The 24,869-nt window shown below is 42.6% G+C and overlaps 1 protein-coding gene across 5 annotated transcripts in view; it reads left to right on the top strand.

The window, feature by feature from the left end:
- The window catches only part of RIPOR2 (RHO family interacting cell polarization regulator 2), a 3,249,967-nt gene that overhangs the window by 2,423,598 nt on the left and 801,500 nt on the right, over positions 1-24,869 (top strand). The window contains exon 15 of one of the 5 annotated variants that reach the window (XM_044067086.1): positions 22,565-22,999. The exons of the other annotated variants lie outside the window; for them this stretch is intronic. Coding sequence (XP_043923021.1) covers positions 22,565-22,589 — 25 coding nt within the window. The 3' untranslated portion in view covers positions 22,590-22,999. Of the gene's footprint in view, positions 1-22,564; positions 23,000-24,869 lie in introns of those variants that run through there. 5 annotated transcript variants of the gene reach the window in all.

Genomic DNA, 24,869 nt, shown 5'->3' on the forward strand with positions numbered 1-24,869 from the left:
TAAAGGCAAATTTTACTAGGACGGTTGTCTCCTATGGTGCCTTTTCCAAGGGTTTGGATACCGGTTCCATCCTTGAAGCTGCTACTTGATCCTGGGTTGTATGTTGTTTTGTGGGCAAGGGCAGGCTTTGCCAGGTCTATTCTGCATGGGTTTATAGAGAGCTTTTCTGTGCCTTCCGCCTCCCCAGGCTTCAACTTAAGCTCTTGAACTCTCCCTTGGGTGAAGAATAGTGCAACAGCGATATGGATGGATGTAGTACAGAGGTGTAAAATCTTACCATAACAGTAGATATCCTTCTCTTCACTGTTGCAGTATTCAAGTCCCTTCCTTCTCCCCCCCTCTGTCCTAGCTCTTGCCCAATATTTTTGTTGCCTTCCTAGCCTTGGGGTTCTTTCTTTATCTTTCTGGATGTACATGCACTCCTTTGTCCCCGAGTGTAGTCTGTTCTTCCTGGAGCTTTTTCATTTTTGAGGGTTTGCATATTTACATAATCTTTATACCCTACACATTGTGTGGGGAGCATAAATGTGACATATGCCTATAAGACCTAAAGGCTTTGTTTTACTGGCCGGATGTTGGGCTATCCTTGACAGGAGATCCCTTAAATGAAGGATACTGAATAGTGAAGAGAAGGACATGTACTCTTATGCTAAGTTTCTATACAACTGCACTTTCTTACAGCTTAAAGTGCTTGTTTATTTTATTATTAACGCACACGACAGTGGCTGAAAAGACACTCCCATGTGCACACATGCACACACATTTAAAATACTCCTAAATGCACATGATATAAAACTGCTTTACAATATAATATGCAGTTTATATCATGAAATGTTTTATACAACTACGTAGAAAATTAATTTCCCCATGTAGTACCCTGCTAAACATTAATGAAATGTGAAGTATATGCTTTACAGTCCACCCACAAATTTAACAAAGTCAACAAAATTTCAGTCTTTTTTCAGCCACTTTCTTGCAAAGCCATATTTCACGAATGAGAGTTGAGTGGTGCTTTACAGTCTCCTATTTATTCACTTATTTCAGTGTTGCTGGTCTTCCTAATGTTCTCCATCTCACATCAACAGATTCTCGCTCATGTTTAAGGTACTCCTGATTCTTCTAGTCAACTCCTGTGCTTTTTTTCTGCGCCTCAAGCATTTTTCTTTCTGGAATATTTAAAAAGATTTCAAAGCAAAATCTGTGAGCTGTACTTTTAGAAGGATGAGAAGCCAAGTTCCCTTCTGTTTGCTGGTTTGCATTTTGATATACATTTTATTTCATCTGTCGCCTGTTTTGCATCAAAAAAGTCTCCTCCAAGAAAAAATAATCTGAAGACAGCTGGATACAGCAGCTTGAATCCCCACACTTGCCTTCCTCTTGACATTTCCTGATTACTGGGATAAATTTTCTTTTCTTTTGCCTGGTATACAGTGAATAATCATTTCCATGAACATTCTGTCTCCAAATTATAATACTTTTCTCATCTGCCACAGTTTTGTCAGGATCAAGTCTTTCTGCTGGTATGATTGCATCTTTTCTTAATATGGGGTCTTGCCTGCTTTCTCATGGCCAGGTTTGTAGTATACACTCAATGTGCCCTTTCGTTTAAAAAATCCTGTTGTAGAACACTAGTCCTGTTGCTTATTTGTGCTTTCATAAAGTGAATGCAGTCTGTTCTAGTTTCACTGGTACATGAAAAATTCTTAGGTTTTCTGTGTATGTGAGTTGTCTTCTAACTATTATTTTTTGAAACTTTTGGCCTTGAGAAGTCTTGTACTTAGCTAGCCGTGTCTTTATTTCGACCTCCATTTTTGCAGTTTTATCAGTTCATCTAAATAGTTAAAACTGCTTCTATTTTTCTGGCCTGTTTGAGTCAATATATTCCTTTAGTATTTCATTTTTGCCACCTGTGAGCACATTTGATTTTTTCCCATCTAAATTACTCAAAGCCATCTCTCGAATCAAAGATGAAGCTTGAACTGGATTTTGCTGACGAGTTGCAGGATTCATTCCAGCCAGTGTTTTCTCTCTACTTTTTCTGGTTGACCTTTCAGGTTCTCCAAATGTCTTATTTGCTGCTGTCCAAACAATGTACTTACTAGCCATTTGCAGCCATCTTCGAGTGACAGTCATCTAGAGCCAATGTTTACACTGCTGAGTGGTTAGCCCTGCCACAGTTTCAGGCATCCTGCACTTATTTGCAAACTAATGTGTGTCTGGATTTAGTTTCTCCACAGTTAAAATGCAGCTAGCAGAAATCGCTGACTTCCATGTGGGTCACCAGGAATGCTCACTTGCTTCTCATAAGCTATGTAAAGCTTTTCTCAGAGGAACTTTTTGCTCAGGTAACCTATTAGAGAGCCACTTCCCACTTGGGATTTAATCTTGCGAACTTTGACTAAACATCCATTTTAACCTCCTTCTTGGAAAACTATCTTTTTGTTAGTAATCACTTCCACTAGGATTTCAGTGCTTCATGCATTATCATCATCATCATCAGCCTCATACTGTTCCACAAAAAAAGGGTATCACTTGGATCAACCTTGTCCTTCCTAAAGTAGCCTCTGAGTCAATCATGTCTCAACCCAATCATCTTCCCTAATCATTCTAACAAGGAGAATATATTATCCATGCAATTAACATGCATAAACTGAAATTTTACCTTCACAGAACCAAAAACATTTAGGAAAGATTCACAACTGTTTATTTCCTTTGCACCTAACAAGTTAGAACAAAAAGTTTCTAAGGTTACCCTTTCCAGGCTTTTCTCAAAGTCTATCTTCTTCATTTATACCTTGCACAGCACACCTTTTTCCTCAACAAGCGTAGGCCTCATTCTACCAGGGCAGTAGCAGTGTCTACTGTATTCTTCAGATTTTCTTTGATAGATATTTGCGAGGCTGACACTTGGTCTTCCTTGCACACACTCATTAAACACTAGGTTAGATTGCATTTACAGGGCTAGGGAATCTTTTGCTGCCTTTATCCTGAAAGGTCTCTTGTAAAGATGCCTCCCAGGATGTCAAGTTGTTTGGGATTTTGACCAGTAGGTCAGATTGGATAGACTGAATAGCATACAGACGTTATGTACTTCCCATAATGCTAGATCCTTTCATTCATGCCCATCTGATGTCACAACCCTCCCTCCTTCAGCCTGCCTTGCTGTTTTAAGTACTGAAGAATATTATTATTGTTTTTTTTTTATTGATTTGTTCATCATTCAGGCATATTTATATTGTACCTAGGCCTCGGGGAATCAAACCAGATATAAGGTAGCTAGAGGAACTGGTACATAATGGGAGGGAAAATTCTAAAAGTGTTCAAGGCTGATTCATATCTGACTAGCGCTAGAGGACCCACTGGTCATATTGTCGGACATGAATGAAAGGCTCTACTGCTATGGTAAGTACATAACTTTCATTCCCAGACAAATGGGTTCTGGAAGTGATTCATTATAGATGCAGATGACCATGGGAATCTCCTCCTCACTTTCAAGGGATTTCTCCTCATCCTCCAGGTCAGACTTCTCTTTTCCCTCCTGTCATTCATCAGCTTCTGACTCAGAGGGTGATAGAAGTGCCCCCCCCCCTTCCTCAGATAGGAGAAGGGTAATTCAAGAATGTTTCTGGTGCCAAAGAAGGAAGCTCCATGGATTTTTCCTTTTCAAACCAGTTTGTGATGTTGCCCAAGTTCAAAATGTTAGCTCTTCACAACCTGTTTCCTCTCATTCCCCATTGAAGTTTTCTAGTGACCTTAATTTTAAAATATGCTTATCGTGTTCCTATAGCTCCAGATTTCAGATGTTTATTTTCTGTGTCTCGATCGCACTTCCAGTTGTCTGTATTGCCCTTTTCTGTTATCTACTGTTATAAGGGCTCCTGTGATAACTTGCAGCAAACATTTTATTTTTATTTAGACAACTTGATTTTCTTTGCAGAGTCTTTTCAAAGTATCAGGAATTTCTCACTTTGGTGAGAGATCTCCTGCACAGACTAGGGTTTCAGGAGAACATTTAAAAATCTTGCTCAGCTCCTCAAGAGACTCTCTTCCTAGTGTGTCAACCAGGATATCTCAGTTTCCACAGAAGAAAAGTAGTTCTTTTCCTGAGATTTTTCCACTCTGATAACTATGTTAGCAAGGACATTTCTTGGGATAGTAGGTCTCGTGGCATCTATGATTCTTTGACTTCCTCTAGCAAGACTCCAGATTAGATAAACTGTGATACCTAAAATCAATATGGTCCCAAAAATCAACCTCCTAACATTCCAGATTTCAGTTTTGGGGTTTGTGAGAAAGGAGATTCTTTGGTGGAGAGACCAATTTAATATGAATCCAGGTCTCCTGTTTTCCATTCCATTTCCAGGGCAGGTTATAGACACCTCAGGCTTGCTTCAGGATAAAAGGGCAGGGTCTCTCTGCAACAGAAAAGTCAGACCAAAATACATAAACTTAGAAGAGGTGTTGGCAGTCATAAATGCTGTCAACACTTTCAATAATCTGTGGTCCCCAGAGCCATTAGAAGTGTTTACAGGTGATGCATATCTTGCCCTCTGTTCTGACTAGCCATGATAGCCTGAAATATAGCTTTTCAGCACAATTACCATCAGAGGAAATATGTGTGGCAGGTGAGCTGAGCAGGACCTGGACAGAGCCTCATAAATGGAAAGTGAATCAGGTGGTCTTAATGGAATTAATTAAGCTGTGTGAACACCTCTGATAAATCTTTTTGCCTCCAGTCAGCACAACCAGGTGGCAAAATTCTGCTCCAGGAATGCCTAGAATAGAGATACTTTTTCTTTTCCTTGGACATGAATGTTCTGTATGCTTTTTTCACCCTTTCAGTTCATATCCAGGGTCTTTCTGTAGATTCAGAAGAACTCTTCAAAAGATCAATTTGGTGACTTCTTTCTAGCCCAGGCCACAGTAGTTCTTCCTTCTATTGGAAATCCAAGAGTAATTGCTACAAACTTCCTTACAGAGAGTGGACCTAGTCATATAAAACAAGGCGTGTTTGATACAATCTAACTCCAAACAACTGCAACTAACTGCATGGTGGTTGGTCTTAATACCTTTTAGACACCTGTTTTCTGAGGGCATTCAGTAAGTATTAATGGAGGCAAGAAAAACGGCTACTAGAAAATTGTATATTAATAAATAGAAAATGTTTTCTAGTTGTTACCCAAAAAAAAAATAACCTGGACCCTTTTAAGGTTAGTGTTTCTCTGGTTCAGCATTATTTGTGTGAATTACTATCCTCTGGTGTCTCTTACTCAGTCAAGATATATTTGTCCGGCCATTGCATCATGTCTGCTCACGGATCCCCCTCTTTCAATGCAATCTGTCATGAAAATCTTTTTACAAGGGATATGCATACCAAGTCTCATTGAAAAACATGTCTCCTCCTTTTGATCTTGCTCTATTTGAACCAGCTCATAAGGGTGACTTGAGGCTCTTAACATGGAAAACAGTCTTGCTGATTTGCAACTTTTGCAAGAGTATCTGAGTTGCAAGCTGTTATGGTGTGTTAACCTTATCCCATTTTCCACAAAGATAGTTTCCTTTAGAAATAATCCTTCATTTATGCCTAAAGTTGTATTTAAGTTTACACACAGGCAACACAGATATTATCTTGAAAGAAGTGAGACTTAGGAACTCTGATCAGTTCATTTCTTATGAAGGTGAGAGGAAAGGCCAACCTATGTTTTAAAGCAGACTGTGTGAATGGTTGTCTTATGCTGTTAATGCCTTCAACAACAAGGCAGTTGCAGGCAGGGAAAAAAGCTCATTCTACCAGGGCCTTTGCTTCATCTGTGGAGGTTTGGAAAAGGATTGGATTCTAAAAGTATTATAGAGACAGCAACTTGGCCCTCTATGCATACTTGTACAAACCATTACAAACTTGATTCCTTCTTCATGTCCAGGACAGGCTTTGCTAGGACTGTTCCCTAGGAGCTCCTGCACCCTCCTCCTTCCAGTCAGTATAAACCATGGTGGTATATCCATTTGGCTAAGGCTGCTGCAGCTGTGATTAGTATGATGAATGCAGCACAGTTGTACATAAATTTGCCACAGCAGTAGATGTCTGAATGATCACTGCTGTAGTAGCTGCTTCCTATCTCCCTCCCTCTACCACCTTGTTTTGTATGTTTTTGTTGCTAGGGTGAGGATCTTTGTTTTCTCAAACTTTGACATTTTCAGGGCTGTCACCTCTCTCTGTCAATTGGCATGAAAGCATTGAAGGGCTTGGCACCTAAACCACTCATGCTTCAGCTCTGCTCAAGCATTTTAACTGTTTGAGTGCATGGAGCTTTGCTTTGGAAACCTTTTTTTTAACCTTAGCAGGATACAACCCATGTAGCTGGCTACTTGCAAAAGTGGTACTACATAGATCTACTGTTATGGTAAGTTTACTTACACAAATGTACTTTCTCTCATGGCTAGAATGAGATCTTGTTGCAAGCCATCCATCTCTATTCACCAGAGAGGCAGGGGAAGCATACAGGTCAAAGGTTTCAAGTGTGGATTAATTTTCCCCTCAGTTATATTAATACCTTCAAGGATTTCTAGGAAGAGAAGGCACAAGGTGATTCACCTAAACTTTCCAGTGAGATCACCCACCCTGGATAATGATCTTGAAAGGAAGGATTCCCCAGTATCCCCTGATGAAACCAAATTTAGGAAAGTTTTACTTCTGATATGATAGTGGGGGGGGGGGTCATGCTCAGTATCTGTAGTCTCCCCAGAAGAGAAGTTCTTGCATTAAGTAGGCTTTTCTATCTGCCCCATTAACTTCATGAGTGGTTCTTCCTGCAGATGGATGGTTTCACTGGTCATTTAGAGGAATGAATCAACTAAATGTTGTGGAACCTGTGAACACTGGAGTAAGGCATCTTTGGCAAACTCTACATTGGTACCTGCTCCCCTTAAAAAAAAAATAGATAAAATAAAATAAAAGTTCTCTGGGAGCCTTGCAATTTTCTTCCACCATGAACAGAATCCAGGGTTGGGAGGGTGGCTTAATGGTTAAGGTGTTTGCCTTACAAACACAAGGTGCAGGGTTTGAGTCTCACAAGGGATAATTGGTTAGGCTTAAAATGGCTTGCAAGGGCAGTTAGCCTAATACTAATCTAGGAACCTATGAACCTGTAAGGGCTTTTGGACTGCTTCTTGAAATGCCTGTAGACATCAGGCACTTTTCTCTAGTGGAGTGTTGAATTACCTCATGCACATGACCATGTTTCATCTCATCATAACTGAAAAAATGCTACAAATGCTGAGTAAGGTACCCTGCAGGAATTCGCAGAGGATGCTGCTTTCTCGGTTTGCTATTTTAAAAAATGTGAACATCTTCATGAATCAATTTCATAATGTTGTAGATGGAGCTGCTGGGACAGGCTTTGCCATATATTGCTACACCTGGCCCAGTGTAATTTTGCCGTCAGTTTAATTAATTAGTTAACTATGTAATTCATTTTTTGGCTCAGTTTTAATCTTAACAACCAGTTTTAAGGCATCATTCAACAGTGTCCCTTAGCTTTCCCTTGTTTGAGACTCAGTTGAAAAAGACATCACAGGAGAGCCAAGTGAAATTCTGTCTACACATAAGAGCAGTGTGCAGAATCTATTGTTTAAAAAGAACCAACATCTTCCTTTCAGTTAGCCCTTGATAGGAACTAGTGCAGTCATGAGGGTTTCCAGAATGGAAACTGCTGTCAAGACAGAGGCAGTCTGAAAAGAAGTAAGGGATTCTTCAGCCCTCTCTTGGAAGGGCAGCTGCAGAATCCCCAAGGACTTGCCCAACTGTCCCTTTCTGGGGACAGACATGGGTTTGGATGTCTTTGATCTTTTCTGCATTTTTGATTCTCATACAGGATAAGTGGATCAAAGGCAAGCAGCTACAGTGGAGCTTGAAAACCTTTTGCTAAAAAGAAAAATGAAAGCGGTCCCACCAGATTATAGTGTATTTAAATTTTATTCAAGATTTGTTCTAGTGCCCAAAAATGACAAAAGTCCTGAGGGGCCCATATTAGATTTAGGCAGCCTAAACCAGTGTATTAAAAAAATGAAGCTCCAGGTAGTCACTCTGCAGTCCGTCTTTCTATGTCTGCAAGATGGAGACTGGATGTACTCTGTATATCCTCAGGACACCTGTATACATGTCAAGATAGACTGTGGTGTCCAGGCAGTTTCTGTATTTCAGGGTAGGAGCTAGTCACTCTCTCTCTTTCAAGCTCTCCTATTTGGTCACTACAGCTCCCAGGGTGACTGTGTTGTCAGTGCAGACCATCCCCTCCCTGTATATCGGAAGGATAAGGGGATCTGTTCTTTGGATGTCAAGGATGAAGACCCCCCCCATGTAAAAGAGGCCAGTTGATCAAGACTATTAATTTTCTTCCATATAGGGGCCAGTTGATTTTCAGTTCTGGATTCTGCCATTTAGTCTCATCTTAGCTCCCTAGACTACCCACCAAGATCATGTACAAGTAAACTAAACCACACCTTATAACTCATTATCCTATAACTTGCAGTATCTTATTCAACACACCCACAATCAGTTATTTCTTTCACTTTCTCTCCTCCCACCTCACTAATCATTATTTCATTCATCACCCAATACACACTCCCCTACCACATCACTTTATCGGTGCACTTCTCTATCTACTAAACTTCACATACCCCCCACCCATATTTCTGTCCTAACTATTGCTCTACTATTAATCATGTCCATTATCACCACTCTTTTAAGCAACTCTCTCCTACTCATTATCCTCTACCTAGCCTCCCACTCCACTTTCTTCATCACATCAAACATAACACACTACTCCTCTCCTATACTCCCCACTATTACATACCATACAAAACCAAATATCAATTTATACATCTGTTCTAACCTCTACATTAAGTTTAACATATTACTATTCCACTGTAAATGTCCATTCCATACCCCCAACCCTCCTTCCTATCCAGATTTCTTTCGAGTAATATCCAAGCTCAAATTCTCTCTTCTACACTCACTAACCCAAATCAAACTTCAAGCTGACTTGCGTCCTAAGCCAGGGCCCACACAGCTACTCCCACCCCCACCTAATAACACCCACAGCACCTGCTAATACTACCCTCCACATTCCTTCCCTAAAAAATTCCAAATCAGACTTGTTCATAACTAATTTTAACCTCAGAAGTATCACAAGCAAAACTAGTGAATTTCATGCAGTCCTAGCTACATACACTCATGATATAGTCATTATTACCGAGGCATGGCTAAAACCCCACATTAAAGATGAGGAAATAGTTATTGGTGATTATAATGTTATTAGACAAGATAGTTAACTATGTAATTCATGGTGGAGGCATTGCCATCATGCATCAAAATTTCATCAAAATTGAAAAATGAATCTGTGCTCCCCCAGATCTATCAGGAGCAGAAATTCTAACCACCAGATATGAAGTAAATCTACATAAAACCATCATAATTGCCTCCTACCTACCTCCAGGAAATAATCTACCTACCATTGAAAGTCTCCTATCCTGGGCATCCTCTACTTTCAACCATGAAGCTATAGTGCTACGCAATTTCAACTTGGACTGGCTATCCTGCTCATCTGACAGTCTCTCAGATTTTATCAATCTATTAATTTTCATCCAAACTAGAAAATTCCCCACTGGAATTGATAAACACACCAAGAGAGAATCTATTCTAGACTGGATACTAACCAGTAAGCCCAACATTGCTCACCATGCTGGGTGCCTCCACATTTCTCTCAGCGATCATTCCCCTAACTTTCTACTAAGGAAACATATTCACTCCCCCTGTAATGTCATTTTCCAACACATATGCAACAAAATATACTTTTCTCCTATCATCTTAAATTCCCTACTTCAAAACTGCAACTGTGAAACTCTAAAATCACTCCACCTAGACCAAGCTGTACAATATTTTAATGATACTTCCTCAACATCCTTAATAACCTTGCTCCAACAAAGCCAAAAACCTACATTGGATAACCAAATATGCTAAATCTCTCATTAAACAAAGAGTTAGAGCCTGGACAGCTTATCAAACCTCCAAAACCTCAGAAAACCTCACCTCTTACAAACAACTAAGAAATCTAACCAAGGAGCAAATATCAGACAAAAAAAAATATTATTTTCTAGCTTTTCGGCAAAAACACATAAATAATCCACAAAAATTTCGACAAAACATTAACTACCTCCTCAACCCTGGCAAAACATCTACCCCTGCACCATCTACAACAAATGACACCAAATGCTTAGCATCCCAGTTTAACTCTCATTTCATCACAACTATCACCTCACTTTTAACAACAAATCTAACCAACTACTTACAGTGCCTACCTTCACTAACTCTCTAAACCCAGCTATCTCTCTTTTAAAACCATACAAACCTCTTGTATCAAAAAACTCCTATCAAAAATAAAACCTTCCTGTCTATCAGCTGACCAGCTCCCTGGTGACGACTTAAAAACTTTTGCCAGCTCCATCGCCTATCCTGTATCTATCATAAACAACCGATGCATCTCAGAACAATATGTCTCCATATTCCATATCACCCCCCCCCCCACAAGGGAGGCCCCATCTAAAGATCTCTGATTGTTAGATCATTGCCATTCTATCACCCCTAGCCAAAATCTTAGAGAAATGTATCCGTAAGCAGCCCCTAGACTACCTCAATACAAATAACCTCTTATCTAGTTCACAGCACAGCTTCCGTCCAAAACACAGTACCTCCACATCCCTCATAAATTTAACTAACTACATCAACCTCCTCAAAAACAATGGCCAAATAGTCTCTATATTCTATAGTCTACTATATTAATTGATGTGTCCAAAGCTTTTGATATGGTATCCCACCAACTACTACTCAACACTCTATTCTGCTTCAACCTCAACTCTACAGCTCTCAACTGGTTTTTTAGCTACCTTACTAATCAACAGCAGGCAACTAAATGGGATAATAAAACTCTCCACACTCCTTCCAGTCTCCACTGGGGCTCCTCGGGGTTCCATTCTTGTCCCTCTCCTTTTTATTATATTCACATAGTCTAAACACTGCCACTAAATCTGCTTCTGTCATTCAATATGCGGATGATGCTACTCTTATTTGTTCTACTCCCACACCCCAAGAACTCCAGGATAAACTTCAGAAATCATTTCTGGGTATTGAAAATTATCTAAATGAACTTCAACTTATCTTAAACCTAAACAAAACAAAAGTAATGGTTTTCTCCAACAGGAAATGCAATACAAACCCACCTCCTCTCTCCATCTATTCCACTAATGACACTATATTAGTAGCAGTTAACCAACCAAAACTACTTGGTGTCACAATAGACGACAACCTAATATTTGATAAACATATCACTCAATTAAAAAAGTTCACATCAGACTTGGTGCACTATATAGGGCCAAACCTTACCTCACTCAAAATGCTAGACTAGACACAGTCAGATCCCACCTCCTATCTACTCTCCTGTACTGTTCTCAAATTTTCATTAACTTGTGCATGTCTGATTTACATCTAATTGATTCCTGCTATAATAAAATAGCAAAATTTGTTGCTAATATACCCTACAGGGACCCGTCATTCCCTTGCTCTTCAAAAACTACTTTGGCTTGAATTTTAAAGTCTGATGTGAAAGTGTTCAATCTCGCCGTTTGTTCTTACACACGGGTTCGGAGCTGATCCTCGGCTCCGAGTCGGCCGCATCACAAAGCTCTGCATCTTAGAGAAGCCCAAGACGAGACTATATCCCATGATCCTCCCTGCTATCCCTCAGATCTAGTTTGCCGCTACAACAGATCGGTCGAGGAGAGCTCGGGCCAGAGAGAGAATTTACATTTATCGTTCAGATGAGAGCTTTTTTTTTTGTCTAAATTTATCATTGTCCTTTCAGATAGTGTAGTATATAGAGTGTGTGTTTTTGAAAGTTATTCCCTTTGATATATATATATATATATAGATATATATAGATATTTATATATATATTGGGCTGCGGCCTGCTTGTTCCTGTCAGGGCTCTGACAGTGTTCTTTTCTACCAGTAGTTAGTTGGTATAGTGTTTTGTATATAGTGTTACTATTAATATTTCCCCTTTTATTGCCATTAACCCTTTTAGATAGATATATAACTTTCCATTTGTTTATTTATAATATTGTTATAATAACTGTTATAAGATTGTTGACTTGGATTTGTGTTTACCATGTCAGAGAAAGTCAAATCCAGATTTAAAAGATGTCAGCGTGGACAAAAAATGTCCATCACTGACAATCACGCTTCCTGCGTCTACTGCCTTGGCCCTCTCCATTTGCAGGAGGACTGCTCCATCTGTCATTCCTTTAGTGGGAGGGTCATGACAGAGAGGCGCAGGAAGCTGATTGACAGGGACTTACTTAAGCCTGATTTCCAGGAGGCCTTGGAGAAGTCCGACCAGGCTTCTAAGTCTTCGAAGTGGTCGAAGACGTCGAAGGTGTCTGATCCAATGTCATCGGCTCCGAGCACTTCTTCCAGGATTCATTCGCCGGTTCCACAGACCTCTGGGCCGAGCATCGAACGGTTATCTTTGATTGATCCCCAGGTCTTGGAACCGGTGTTGGAGCAACCTCCACCGTCGATTCTTCGATTGGTGCCGTCTTCAGCCCCTTCGACCAGATCTTCCAGACCATTATCTGATACCGACGTGGATCGTGTTGTACAGAAACTAATGGAAAACACGGCTCTGTCCAAGCTGATTGCGGTTTCATCCCAATTGGTGTTGAAACTGGAAGGCCTCCCTGTGTCTCCAACAGATCCTCCTTCGAGACTCATTCAGTCTTCGGAGCCGGGAGAAGAGGAACCGATGATAGTGGAGCCCTCGGTGCCGAAACCGTCAGTTGTGCGATTGGCACCATTGACCTCGACTCCTTCGGAGCCCGTTGGGGAGTCGTGGAGCCGACGATCTCTCCTTGGTTCCGGGACCGAGAGTCGTACCGAATTTTCGGTTCCAACTCTCCCTCTCGGGGCTGCGACGCAGATAGGTTTGGCTCCATCCCCTGGGTCGGAGCCCACGTTTCCGGTGTTGAGGAAGCTTCCGCTTTCTTCGAAACCGGAGGAGTCCTCGGCCCGGGGCTCGGGGGCTTTCGATCTTATGAGGAAGGTATTGTCTGAACAGACAACTACTTCATCGGAGGCGTCTTCTCCTTCCCCCAAAGGGCCGCTTTCTGTTTCTGTCCCCGCGATCCACTCCAAGCGTAGAGTCCCATTGCCTCAGCCAGCCCCAGAGGGTGCTCCCTGTTCCTCGGAGGCTTCACCAGAAGCCCCCTCTGATGAAGTTCCAAGGAAAAGATTGTGCAAGAGGAGGCACATTGATTCCCGGCAGGAATCTCTAACGTCTGACACTGATTTGGATGAGGCAGAGGGGGTCCCCATGGTCCCCCTCTGAGGATGTATCATTTGCAGACATCCTGGAGATCTTGAGGCAGAGGGGTGATTGGCAGTCCTTGACCCCCACTGAAGACGAGTCGGTGTTGCTGAAGGCTTTTGGGGCTCAACCTTCTACCTCCTGGGTGACTCCGCCCTTCGATGAATTGATGGACTTAATTACTCAAAGGGTGTGGGAAGCACCACAGTGGAACCGGTGCCTCGTAGGCCGAACAAGTTTTTCACTGCCCCCCAAGATAAGGCTTATCTTACTAAGGGAGTTCCGGTCGATGCTATGGTGGTAGCGGCAGCCACGAAAAAGGAAATGTCGGAGTCATCTTCTTCTGTTCATTCTCCTAATAAGGATTCTAGGATTATGGACAGATATGGGAAGCGCATTTTCAGTTCAGCGACTTTTTCTATGCGTTTGCTAAACTACTTGACACATTTTACACGACTTCAGAGGGATCTCATTAAGGAACTGGGAGATACCCTCCAGGGTAACACAGATGCTGCTGTCTCAGATAAGGTGACAGCACAACTTAACACCCTTACTTCAATAGCAAACTCATCCATGAGGCTCATCTCGTATGCAGCCGAAGGATCGAGTAGAGCTGCAGCTTCAGCGATTGCTCTCCGTAGGCAATCCTGGATGCGGCTGTGCTCCTTTGCGGAAGCCTTCAAGTCTTCCTTTACCAATGCCCCCTTTGATGGTGCTACTCTCTTTGGGCCCAAAGTAAAGGAGAGACTAACTCGGTGTGAGCAAGAAGGGAAGACCCTGTCTGCTGTTGGGGTCCGTTTTTCCGCTCCAACTAGACCGTACCCCAAAGGGCAAAGGGGCGGAAAAATGTGGTTCCGTAAGAGACTGGGATCTTTCCAAGCCACACAGGGTGATGTGCCCCCTCCAGAGGCAGAGGGGGGGAGAAATGGAAGACGCCACCCGGGCGGCAGAGGGGGTCCACAAAAACAGGGCGACATGGATACCGTCCCTGGGAAGCCCTTCCAGCACTCCTGAATGGAGGCCCGACTGTCCTGCTCTGGAGGCAGTCAGGGGTCGCTTGGCTTTATACCCACAGGCCTGGCTAAATCTTACCTCGGATTCTTTGGTAAAAAGCATAGTTGCCAGAGGATACAAAATTCCCTTTACGTCTACCCCACCCCAACAAAAGTGATTTCCAGATGTGCCACCCCATCTGCAAGATCCAGCAGCTGTAGAAATTACAAAGCCGCTCAAAAAAGTGTCATCCAGCCATTCCCGGCGGACAAAAGAGGATCCGGAACTTACTCAAGGTTCTTTTTAGTTCCAAAAAAGACAGGGGACTGGTGACCGATTTTGGATCTCAGCAAACTCAACACCTTCGTTAGGAAGGAAAAGTTCCGGATGGTCATGCTACAGTCGATCCTTCCCTTCTTACAGAAGGACAATCGGATGTGCTCTATAGATCTCAAGGACGCGTACTACCACATCAAAATGGCCAGACCGTCCAGAGATTACCTGCGCTTCTGGCTGGGAACCAGTCATTTTCAGTTTCGAGCGCTGCCCTTTGTCTCACCTCAGCCCCCAGGGTGTTCACCAAATGCATGGCAGTAGTGGCATCTCACTTGAGACGGCAAGGATTCCGAGTGTTTCCGTATCTAGATGACTGGCTCCTTACCGCCACCACCGAGCATCGTCTTGTACAGGCCAGGGACTACACAGTCGACCTTTGTTCCCATTTAGGGATCTCAATCAATTTCGAAAAATCTGCCTGATCGCCCTCACAGCAGATCTCATTTATCGGGGCAGATTTAGATACAAGGTTAACTCTCATAAAGCTTCCTCTAGTAAGAGCGTCAGCCCTCAGGGAACAGGTTGCGCTTCTTCTTCAGAACAGAAAAGCTCTGGCCACGCTAGTGTTAAATGTTCTAGGCATGATGGTGGCTTCTCTAATTGCAGTTCCTATGGGCAGAATGCACGAGGGTCCTCCAATGGCTGCTTTTCGCGCAATGGTCATTCCAGCAACTACCCTTATCACACAAAATATTGATAACAGACTCTTGCAAACGGGATCTTCTATGGTGGGTGAACAGTCAGGATCTCACAATAGGTCACCCATTTGTCCTACCCAACCCTACAGCCACAATAACCACGGACGCTTGTCTAATTGGGTGGGGGGTACTTTTTCAGGGAAGAACAGTCCAAGGGGAATGGTCCAATCTGGAGTACAACCTGCACATTAATGTTCTGGAGTTGAGTGGTGTTTCTAGCATTGCAACACTTCCACGCATTCTTACCCCTGGGAACAGTAGCAGTTCAGACAGACGACATGTCTGTGGTCTGGTGCATAAACAAACAAGGGGGAACCAGGTCTTACCCATTATGCAGAGAGGCCCTGAGAATTTGGCAATGGGCGGAGTCCATGGGTCGCTTTTTAGTGGCAATGCACATCCCGGGGTCATCCAACGTCATTGCGGACAGGTTGAGCAGAGCCATCCTGTTACCTCACAAGTGGTCCTTCAAACCGCAAGTGGCGGAAAAGATTTTCCGCAGATGGGGCCAGCCTTGCTGCAATCTATTTGCATCCCCGTTGAATGCCAAATGCAAAAGCTACTTTGCCCTACTTCCCCCTCTGGGGGGGTGTCCCCAGGGATGCACTGGTGCACGATTGGCCCCCGGGTCTCCTATATGCATTTCCTCCTGCCCCGCTGATACCCAAATTTCTACAGAAAGCCAGGAATCTGGAAAGGACGATAATCCTCATAGCGCCATTCTGGCCTCGGCAGATATGGTTCCCCTTTCTTCGAGCCCATCAGATGGAGGAACCTTGGATTCTGGACCCAGTGCCAGATCTATTGACTCATTCATCGGGAGTTCCTCACCCATCCCTTCAGTCCCTCAAACTGACAGCTTGGCTGCTCTGCTTCCCTGTTTAGCCAGGTCGGATCTTTTCTCTCCTGCAGTACAACACATTCTGGTTGCCTCTCATAAAGCTTCCACCAGAAAACTTTACAGGAGCAAATGGAAACGTTTTGTATGTTGGGCGTCAGGTCAACATATAGATCCCTTGGTAGCCCCGCTACACAAAGTTTTGGAATTTTTATCCTTGCTCTTTCACGAGGGGGCCTCTACTTCCACTATAAGAGTACAGCTGGCGGCCATATCTAACTTCCATGTTGGTGAAGGGGGCTCTTGTATTATGTCTCACAGGCTTTGCAAGGCTTTTATGAAGGGAACTTTCCACCTTCGTCCACCCATTCGGGAGCCAATTTTCCCATGGAATTTGAACTTGCTGTTGTCGCAACTGATGTTACCACCCTTCGAACCAGCTTCATCCTGTCTCCTAAAGTTCTTGTCGTGGAAGACACTATTTCTTATTGCTGTCACTTCAGCTCGAAGAATCTCAGAGCTGCAAGCATTATCAGTCAGGCCACCGTACTTGATTTTCCACCCAGACAGAGTTTCCTTGCGCACAAACCCGTCATTCCTCCCCAAGGTATGTTCTGTGTTAAATATTAACCAATCCATAGAACTTCCTACATTTTTCAAGAATCATTCAAACAAATTGGAATATATGCTGCACAAATTGGATGTACATAGGCAACTGAGATTTTACCTAGACCAGACTAAAGATCACAGGAAATCAGATCTGCTGTTCGTTTCATTTACAGACAACAGGACATGGCAGTCACGAAATGTACCTTGTCTAAATGGCTTTCCGATTGTATAGACTTTGTGTATTCTGTTTCGAATCAGCCACTGCCTTTCAAGCCTAAGGCTCATTCTGCTAGGGCCGTTTCTACTTCCTTAGCTCATGCAGCTCGCTTACCATTGGATACGATTTGTGCAGCAGCAACGTGGGCAAGACCTCATACGTTTATCACTCATTACAAGGTGGACAAGGCCTCTAAGGACAGAACATCCTTTGGTTCCACTGTGCTCAGGAACGTTCTTCCATGAGTCACCCAGGGTAACGGAGCTAGGGACGCTACCCGTGTGTAAGAACAAACGGCGAGATTGAACACTTTCACATAAAGAAGTTATGTACTTACCATAACGTTCCATGTGAAGTGTTCATCTCGCCTTTGTTCTTACATCCCCTCCCTCCTCCCCCCACCACGTTATGGAATAACTGGTAAGACTAGTCTGGTCGGGATCCTTTTCCTCTTCCGGGTTAATTGATCTGTGTCCTCCGTCGGATGTGGTACACCACCCATATGACATTGTGTTGTAGTTCTATGGTGTTCATTGTTAGACATGTGAGTGTGAATGCCTTAGAGCAGTTGATGGCGGACAGTCTGGTTTCTTCCAAACTAGATCTGAGGGATAGCCGGGAGGATCATGGGATATAGTCTGGTCTCGAACTTCTCCAAATGCAGAGCTTTGTGATGCGGCCGACTCGGAGCCGAGGATCGGCTCCAAACCCATCTGTAAGAACAAAGGCGAGATGAACACTTCACATGGAATGTTATGGTAAGTACATAACTTCTTTTTATCGCTCATTCAGCTTACCACTGCCCACTCCGTTGTCCACAAAACTGAAAACAGCCCTGCAGTCTCCAACGTAGTGCAACTAAGTACCAACCCCAGGACCCTTAGATCATCTGATAAACTTGTACTCAAGGTAACTAAGTCCATTAATTATTTGGTGACTTTCTCTTCTGCTATAAAGTAACCAAGCAGTGGACCTTAATACCCCAGAATATCCTAAAAACACAGTCATAGCATCATACAACTCCTAAAGGAATACCTTACTCGACAATGGCTATGCTCCTATAATACTTCTGGCTAGTTTCTCATGCCATCAATCAAATGTTTATTTTCTGCTGTCTTGTCCTTGTCTTACTTCTACCAAATGAAAATACCACAATGATTTATTTTAGTTATGTATGTAATGAGTTTCATATTACTGTCTGTAGTAATGCTTAAGAAATGCAATATTTTCTGCTTACATTCTCTTTTTGTAAATTGTGATCGTAGGCAACTGTTAAACTTTTTGTATATTCTTTGTAAATCTTTGTAAATTTTTTGTAATATTTTTGTACTATTGTTAATGAAGCTTTTCTGCCAGGGACTCTCCTGAAAATGGACTACTTGCCCAGCCTGTCACTACCCAGTTAACAAATGTGAAATAAATAAATGTCAGTAATTGTCACACAACTAAGGCTGCAGGATGCCAGGGTCTTTGGTTACTTGAGCAACTAGCACCTTGTGACCCTAATGATGGACAGTTTTATACCCTTGAGGGAACAACTATTATCAATATTCCAGTCTTTAGATAATACATGAACTCCATAAAGTCTCAGCTGGTATCCATATAGCCACATTCATTGGATGAAAACTGGACAGTCTGTCTTGTCAAGCATCTGTCTCTCTCCCTCCAGATATAATTCTTTTAATTTCATCATGTCTTAGATTCTTCAGAGTTGGTTGAACTGTTTCAGCAGCCAGTTGTTTTTGGGGTGTTCAGATATGGCAGCTTCTATTTACTTAATTTCAAACATTTGTTACCTCATGAGAATGTTACAGTGCACTCTGAGTTCGTTGAAACCATTTAGTAGATCCCGATCCCATGTACTGTCCAATCAAAATATCTGATGTAAAAGCTGTATCAGTTGATAGTTTCACAAATCCAACCTGTCTCTGGGCACTCTTCCAAACTCCCCATATCTGCTGTGATAGTCACCACAGATGTATCTTCTTTGCAGTTAGAGGGGCATTTGCAGGAGCAGATGATCCAAGGAACATTGTTATGTAGAAGTGATTTTGTGTATGCAAATATTCCGAAAATGAGGACAGTTGTCCTTCCCATGCAGACATTTATGACTCCTTCCACAGGATGCTATTGCCACTCATTAAAACAATATGGCTTTGGTATGGTACCTCTCTAAGTAAGGAGAAACCCTTTCATATCCTTTCTTTGGGTGCCCATGAGAGTTTGAAGTGGGCTTTTTCTACAAGTCATCTTGTCATTGCCAGACATATCAAGGAGGATCTAATTCCACAGCAGACTGATGCAGTTATTGCCTGCTGATGGCCAGCAAGTGATCTGTCAGTCTGTCTGTAACATGAATACTGCCCCTTACTGGGTGGAGCCTTACTATGTCTTCTTTTTTCCTTACTCCTCCCTTTTGAAGATGTCCCAAAGATGCCCTCATCCCAAAGTGGTGCCTATGTCCTCTCTTTTCTCCCCTCCATTTCACCTTATTTACAAGTTTCTGGAAAATGCCAAGATGCACCAGGCTAGTCATCCTAATTGACTCCCTTTTGGCCCAAGCACATGTGATTTCAACTGCTTGTGGCCCCATCTTGTGGACAGGAGTTTGCACCTGAGGCTAACCAAGAGACTACTAACCCACTGATCTGCAAGCCTTACCCCAGACTGTAACTCCATGTAGTTAACTGCATGGTTTTGCCACTTCCACTGTTGACAAAGGCACATTTCTTAACTGAAAGGTTGATCTTAATTCCTTCTACTCAGAAACTGAACAAAAGAATTTCCATTTTGGATACAACCTTGGCACCATGCATTCCTGATTATATATCCCAGATTTGTTCTGTTTTTTAGTCTCTGTTGACTGGGTTAGTCCCATTAGGCTAGCAGCCTCTTTTCATTAGATACCCAAAGTGGTATTTGTACTACTAGGGAAAATATGCCCTGGGCATCAGTGAACTTCACCTCCTCATTTTGATACACCCCAACAACTCAAGCAGATGAGACCTTGGTTTAACATTTTATCCAAAGTATGGTGCACTCAGGAATGCAGCCATTTCCCTTATGCTACAATATCAGCAATCAGTCTACCTGGTGTGGAATACTACCCAGAGTCTTCTAAACGAAAGGTGAGTGGTGCTACCTGTTGCACCTCACACAATGCTAATTTTAAGCTCTGGTCTTAGTTATTCTTTAAAGTTCACATAGCAGAAGACATCTCTGATTTTCACCAGGGCAAGAACTCCCTGTAACTGGCTTCTCCAAAGATGTACAGAACATTTCTAAAAAGGCACCTATTACTGTCTCCCTACAAAGTCCATATACCTCCTTGAGATTTTTTATGGTCAATATTTTAGCCTGCCCTTAACGCAGGTATTATATTTGTTTCCTGGAAGATTGTGTGGTCTGTCCTACAGAAAGGCCTCACCAAGACCAGGGACTGGTGTCAGAACCACGGCCTTAAGCTCAATGCCAAAAAAATGTGTCGTCACCCCTTTGGGAAAAACCTGGTTTCCATGAATTACTACATAGATGGTAATCCACTGAACACAGAAGGCGTCATAAGAGATCTAGGAACACAGGTTGACAGCAACCTCTTTTGACCACCACATTGCCACTGTGGTCAGAAAGTCCTTCTGTGTGGCACATCTCATTACTAAGGGTTTTGCATCCAGGAAGAAAGAAGTCATTGTCCCTCTATTCTTCCCTTATTCGGCCAGTCATCAAGTACAATGCCCCATTTGGCATGTACCTCACTAGACACTTGCAACAACTGGAGAGGCCGCAATAGTACCTCACAGAGGATCCTAGGCCTTAAACACTTGTCCTATATGGACAGACTCAAAAAACTCCAACTATTCTCTGTCTCATGTTGCCTACTTAGAGGTGATCTCTGCTTGACTTACAAAGCCATGTCTGACCCAGCTCTGTTAGAAATGCTGCATCTAAAGAAATCCAGTCTCTCCGCACTACACCTCAACCTCATTACCACAATCAACAGAACAAGCTGGAGGGACGGGTTCATAACCCAGAGACTGCCCATGCTATGGAGTAGGCTTCCCATACATGTCAAGTGGAGCACCTCACTGGCCCTCTTCAAGAGAAATTTTGATAAGTGGATGGCAAACAGAAAATTTACCCCGGGGATCACTCCAGTGGCTTTACTCGACAGAGGCTCTGGGAACTAAGGTCGGGTGGCATAATGCCAGGGTAATCCTATGGGCTAGGCTTATAAAAGGCTCCAGAGCCATTAGCCTAGTACACACCTATGAACCTGTGGTACCGTTACCTCAGGTGTAAGAATTTTTAAACTGGAGATCTTATTTGGTCTTCAACAAAGACCAGTAACTGTGTGTCTGTGATGTCTAACTCTTCTTTTATACGCAAGTAGCAATGGAGACAAATGTAAATAAAATATTCATTTGCCAGTATTCTTTCCTAATTATTCAAATAGAAATATCTCTATATGGATGTTCACATACAACTCTGATTTCACATTGAAAGAACAGTATCTATCAAGGAAGATTCTCAACTGTTTTTTTCATATACTGAAAAGAAGTTGGGGAAAAAATGTCAGATTTGTAAGTTTTTCTAAAAGGTTGTCATATGTATTCATTTTTTTCCCATCAAACACACCACAAGCTTTTGGTATCTGGTCTCCGAGTCTAATGTACTAGGACACTGGCCTCTTCACAGGAATTCTTTAAACATGGAGCAGTGGATGTTATTTGTGTAGTGGCTATGTTTGCATTAGTGAAGACTTTTTTGCAAGGCATTAAAAGCTGGATCCAAATCCAGGTCTTCTTTCAGTGCAACCATAATCCAGGATATATTTTGATGTGGCCCTCTGCAAAAGGTTGAGCTTGTAATGAATTCCCAACCTCAGTCCTGAAGGACTGTACATGAATTAAATAATTATTTTTTTGTGTGTATATGGTGTGTTGGTTTTCATAGTTCTGTGCCTCATGCTGGCATCAGAGTTCTAGAGACGGGACCCCAGTATACATAGTACTGTGGGATGAGGATGAGGAGCCAAACAGTCAGGGAAAGGTTCAATTGCTAGGCTAGTTATTGCCAGCCTTTGAACTCTGAAAAAACCAGAACTGTCATTATGGTAAGTATGTAATTTTTCTTCAGATCAGTTATTTGTAAGTAGGTGTCAGATTTCAGGCAGCAGGTACTAGATTATCAGTTTAGGCTTTTTTTCTTCTAGGAATGCCATAAAAGGCTCGAATAGTGAGCAAATGTAGTCTGTGCATTGTGGCAAAGCTATGACTTTAAGAGCATACTATGGGATGGGCACTAATATGTGATTCAGTACAGATACATCTTTCACTGCAAAATAACAGGATTTATATGATTTTGTGTGTGTGTCTGTGTGTGTGTGTATGTGTCAGCTGCAAATTAGTTACATAGCTCACAGCTCATCACCTTATGGTCATCTCTGTTTTATTAGGTTTGAAAACCGAAGTGTTACTTGATGTCAGAAGTAACAAACTGAGACTTGGTGCATCTACAAGTTCCCACAAATCTCATCTGTGTGAGCAGTTTATTGGAAAACTGGAAACTGTGCTTCATTTGTCCATCCTATTCCTGACTGTGCCCAGACTAGCTGAGGAACCTGAGACAAAGCATTGTACCATACTTCTGTATGGCACAGAACATGATAAAAGTTTCTAATACATTTCAGTTTTGAAAGTAAAGAAAAAGGGTTTAATTGTAGTGATGAAACATAAGCTCCAAGACTGTTGTGAGCCTAGAAAAGTGTATTCTGTATATTCACTGTATCATTTGCGTGTTTTTACATGAGAGTATGAGGTCCTAATTGAAAGTACTGGTGCATTTGTTCCAGATTTAAAGAATAAAGATAAAGACCTGTAAGTACTGTGAAATGCATAATTCAGTTATATGAAACAGAATTGCTTGCGGCATACAAGATGGTCAGGCATGAGGCAGACTGTTGAGTATGTTTGTCTTGTTTGTCTTTTCCCAGTTAGGGGTTGCCACAGCGGAACTCCGGTCCGCTAATGATTGGCAGTAGATTTTCTTTTTATGGTGCCGAGTTGCCAGCGAAGGCACGGCCATTCACGCATGTCTTTCGAACACCACACGACTGCGGGGAGGACATGCAGACTCCACACAGAAGGCACGCCAGCCGAGAATCGAACAGGAGAACCTCTTGCTGTGAGGCAACAATGCTACCGCTGCACTACCGCGGCTATAGACTGTTGAATATATAAAGAAGAATTTGAAAGATGTAAATGGTAAACATTCATAAGCTTGGTGTATTGTAGCAAAACTATAAATTTGAGAACATTGTGATTAGAGGACATTATAGGTTCATAGGTTCATACTAGGCTATCTGCCCTAGGACATTTATAAGCCTAGCCAGAGTGTGTGTGGCTTTCACCACCCCTTAGGATGAGAATACTATACCCATTTGTTTGCTGTGCCTCTGTCCAGCAGTGACACAGAGATGATTCCCGGGGTAAACCTATGATCTCCCATCCACTCGTCAAGATTTCTCTTGAACAGAGTCAGTGAGGGGCTCTGCCTCACATGGACTGGGATTCTGTTCCATAGTGTAGGGAGTCTCTGGGTGATGAATCTGTCCCTCCAGCACGTCCTATTTATATCCATTTTGAGGTTTAAGTCTCTTGCTCTCGTGGCTCTGGTGGATTTGGATTTTTTGAGGTGGCGCATGTCCATTAATTCCGGGTTGGACATGGCCTTGTATGTCAGGCACAGATCACCTCTGAGCAGATGGTATGCGACTGAATAGAGCTGGAGTTTCTTCAGTCGGGCAGCGTATGACATATGTTTGAGACCCTTTATCCTTTTGGTGAGGAACTTTTGAGGTCTTTCCAACTGCTGCAGGTGTCTGGTAAGGTACATTCTGAATGGGGCGTTTTACTCAATCATTGGTCTGATAAGTGAAGAGTACAGGGGTACAATGACCTCTCCTGATCTGGATGTGAATCCCTTCATGATCAGGTGGGCAATGTAGAAGGTCTTCCTAACCACTTTGGCAATGTGAGTGTCAAAAGAGAGGTTACTGTCAACTTGGGTCCCCAGGTCCCTGATAACTTCTTCCATGTTTAATGGATTACCACCTATGTGGTAATTAGGGGTTACCTTGTTTTTCCCAAAGGGTATGACTATACATTTTTTGGCCTTTAGCTTAAGGCCATGGCTCTGGCACCAGTTATCCATTTCTATGAGACCTCTCTGGAGGATGTCTGTGTCTGATGGAGTGTCAATTATGGTGCCCAGTTTGCAGTCATCTGCAAATTTTGTCAGCCACAATCCCCCTATGTTTGCCTGCACTTCAGAAAAATAAATGCCAAACAAGAGGGGGCCCAGGACTGAGCCCTGTGGGACACCGCTCATGACCGGCTTAGAGTCTGACATGGCACCAGCAACTCTAACCCTGTGGGTTCTGTCCTTGAGCCAGTTTGCAACCCATCTTGTGACATATGGGTTTACATTTAAGCTGGTGAGCTTTTCTATGATGCCCGAGTGGGGTATTGTGTCGAATGCTTTTGCTAGGTCAAGGTAGGCTGTGTGAACTGCCTTACCCTCATCAATGGCCTTAGTGACTGTTTCGAAACAGTCGACCAAGTTCAAGAGGCAGGATCTGCCCTTGACAAAGCCAAATTGGGTAGGATCCAGTGTCTGTAGGTCCCCAATGTCTTTATTTATGAGTTCCATTATGATCCTCTCCATAGCTTTGCAGACAAGGCTCGTCAAGCTTATGGGGC

Source organism: Protopterus annectens, chromosome 3.part1 (genome assembly GCF_019279795.1).
Source record: "Protopterus annectens isolate FY-2018-M chromosome 3.part1, PAN1.0, whole genome shotgun sequence".
NCBI lineage: Eukaryota > Metazoa > Chordata > Ceratodontiformes > Protopteridae > Protopterus > Protopterus annectens.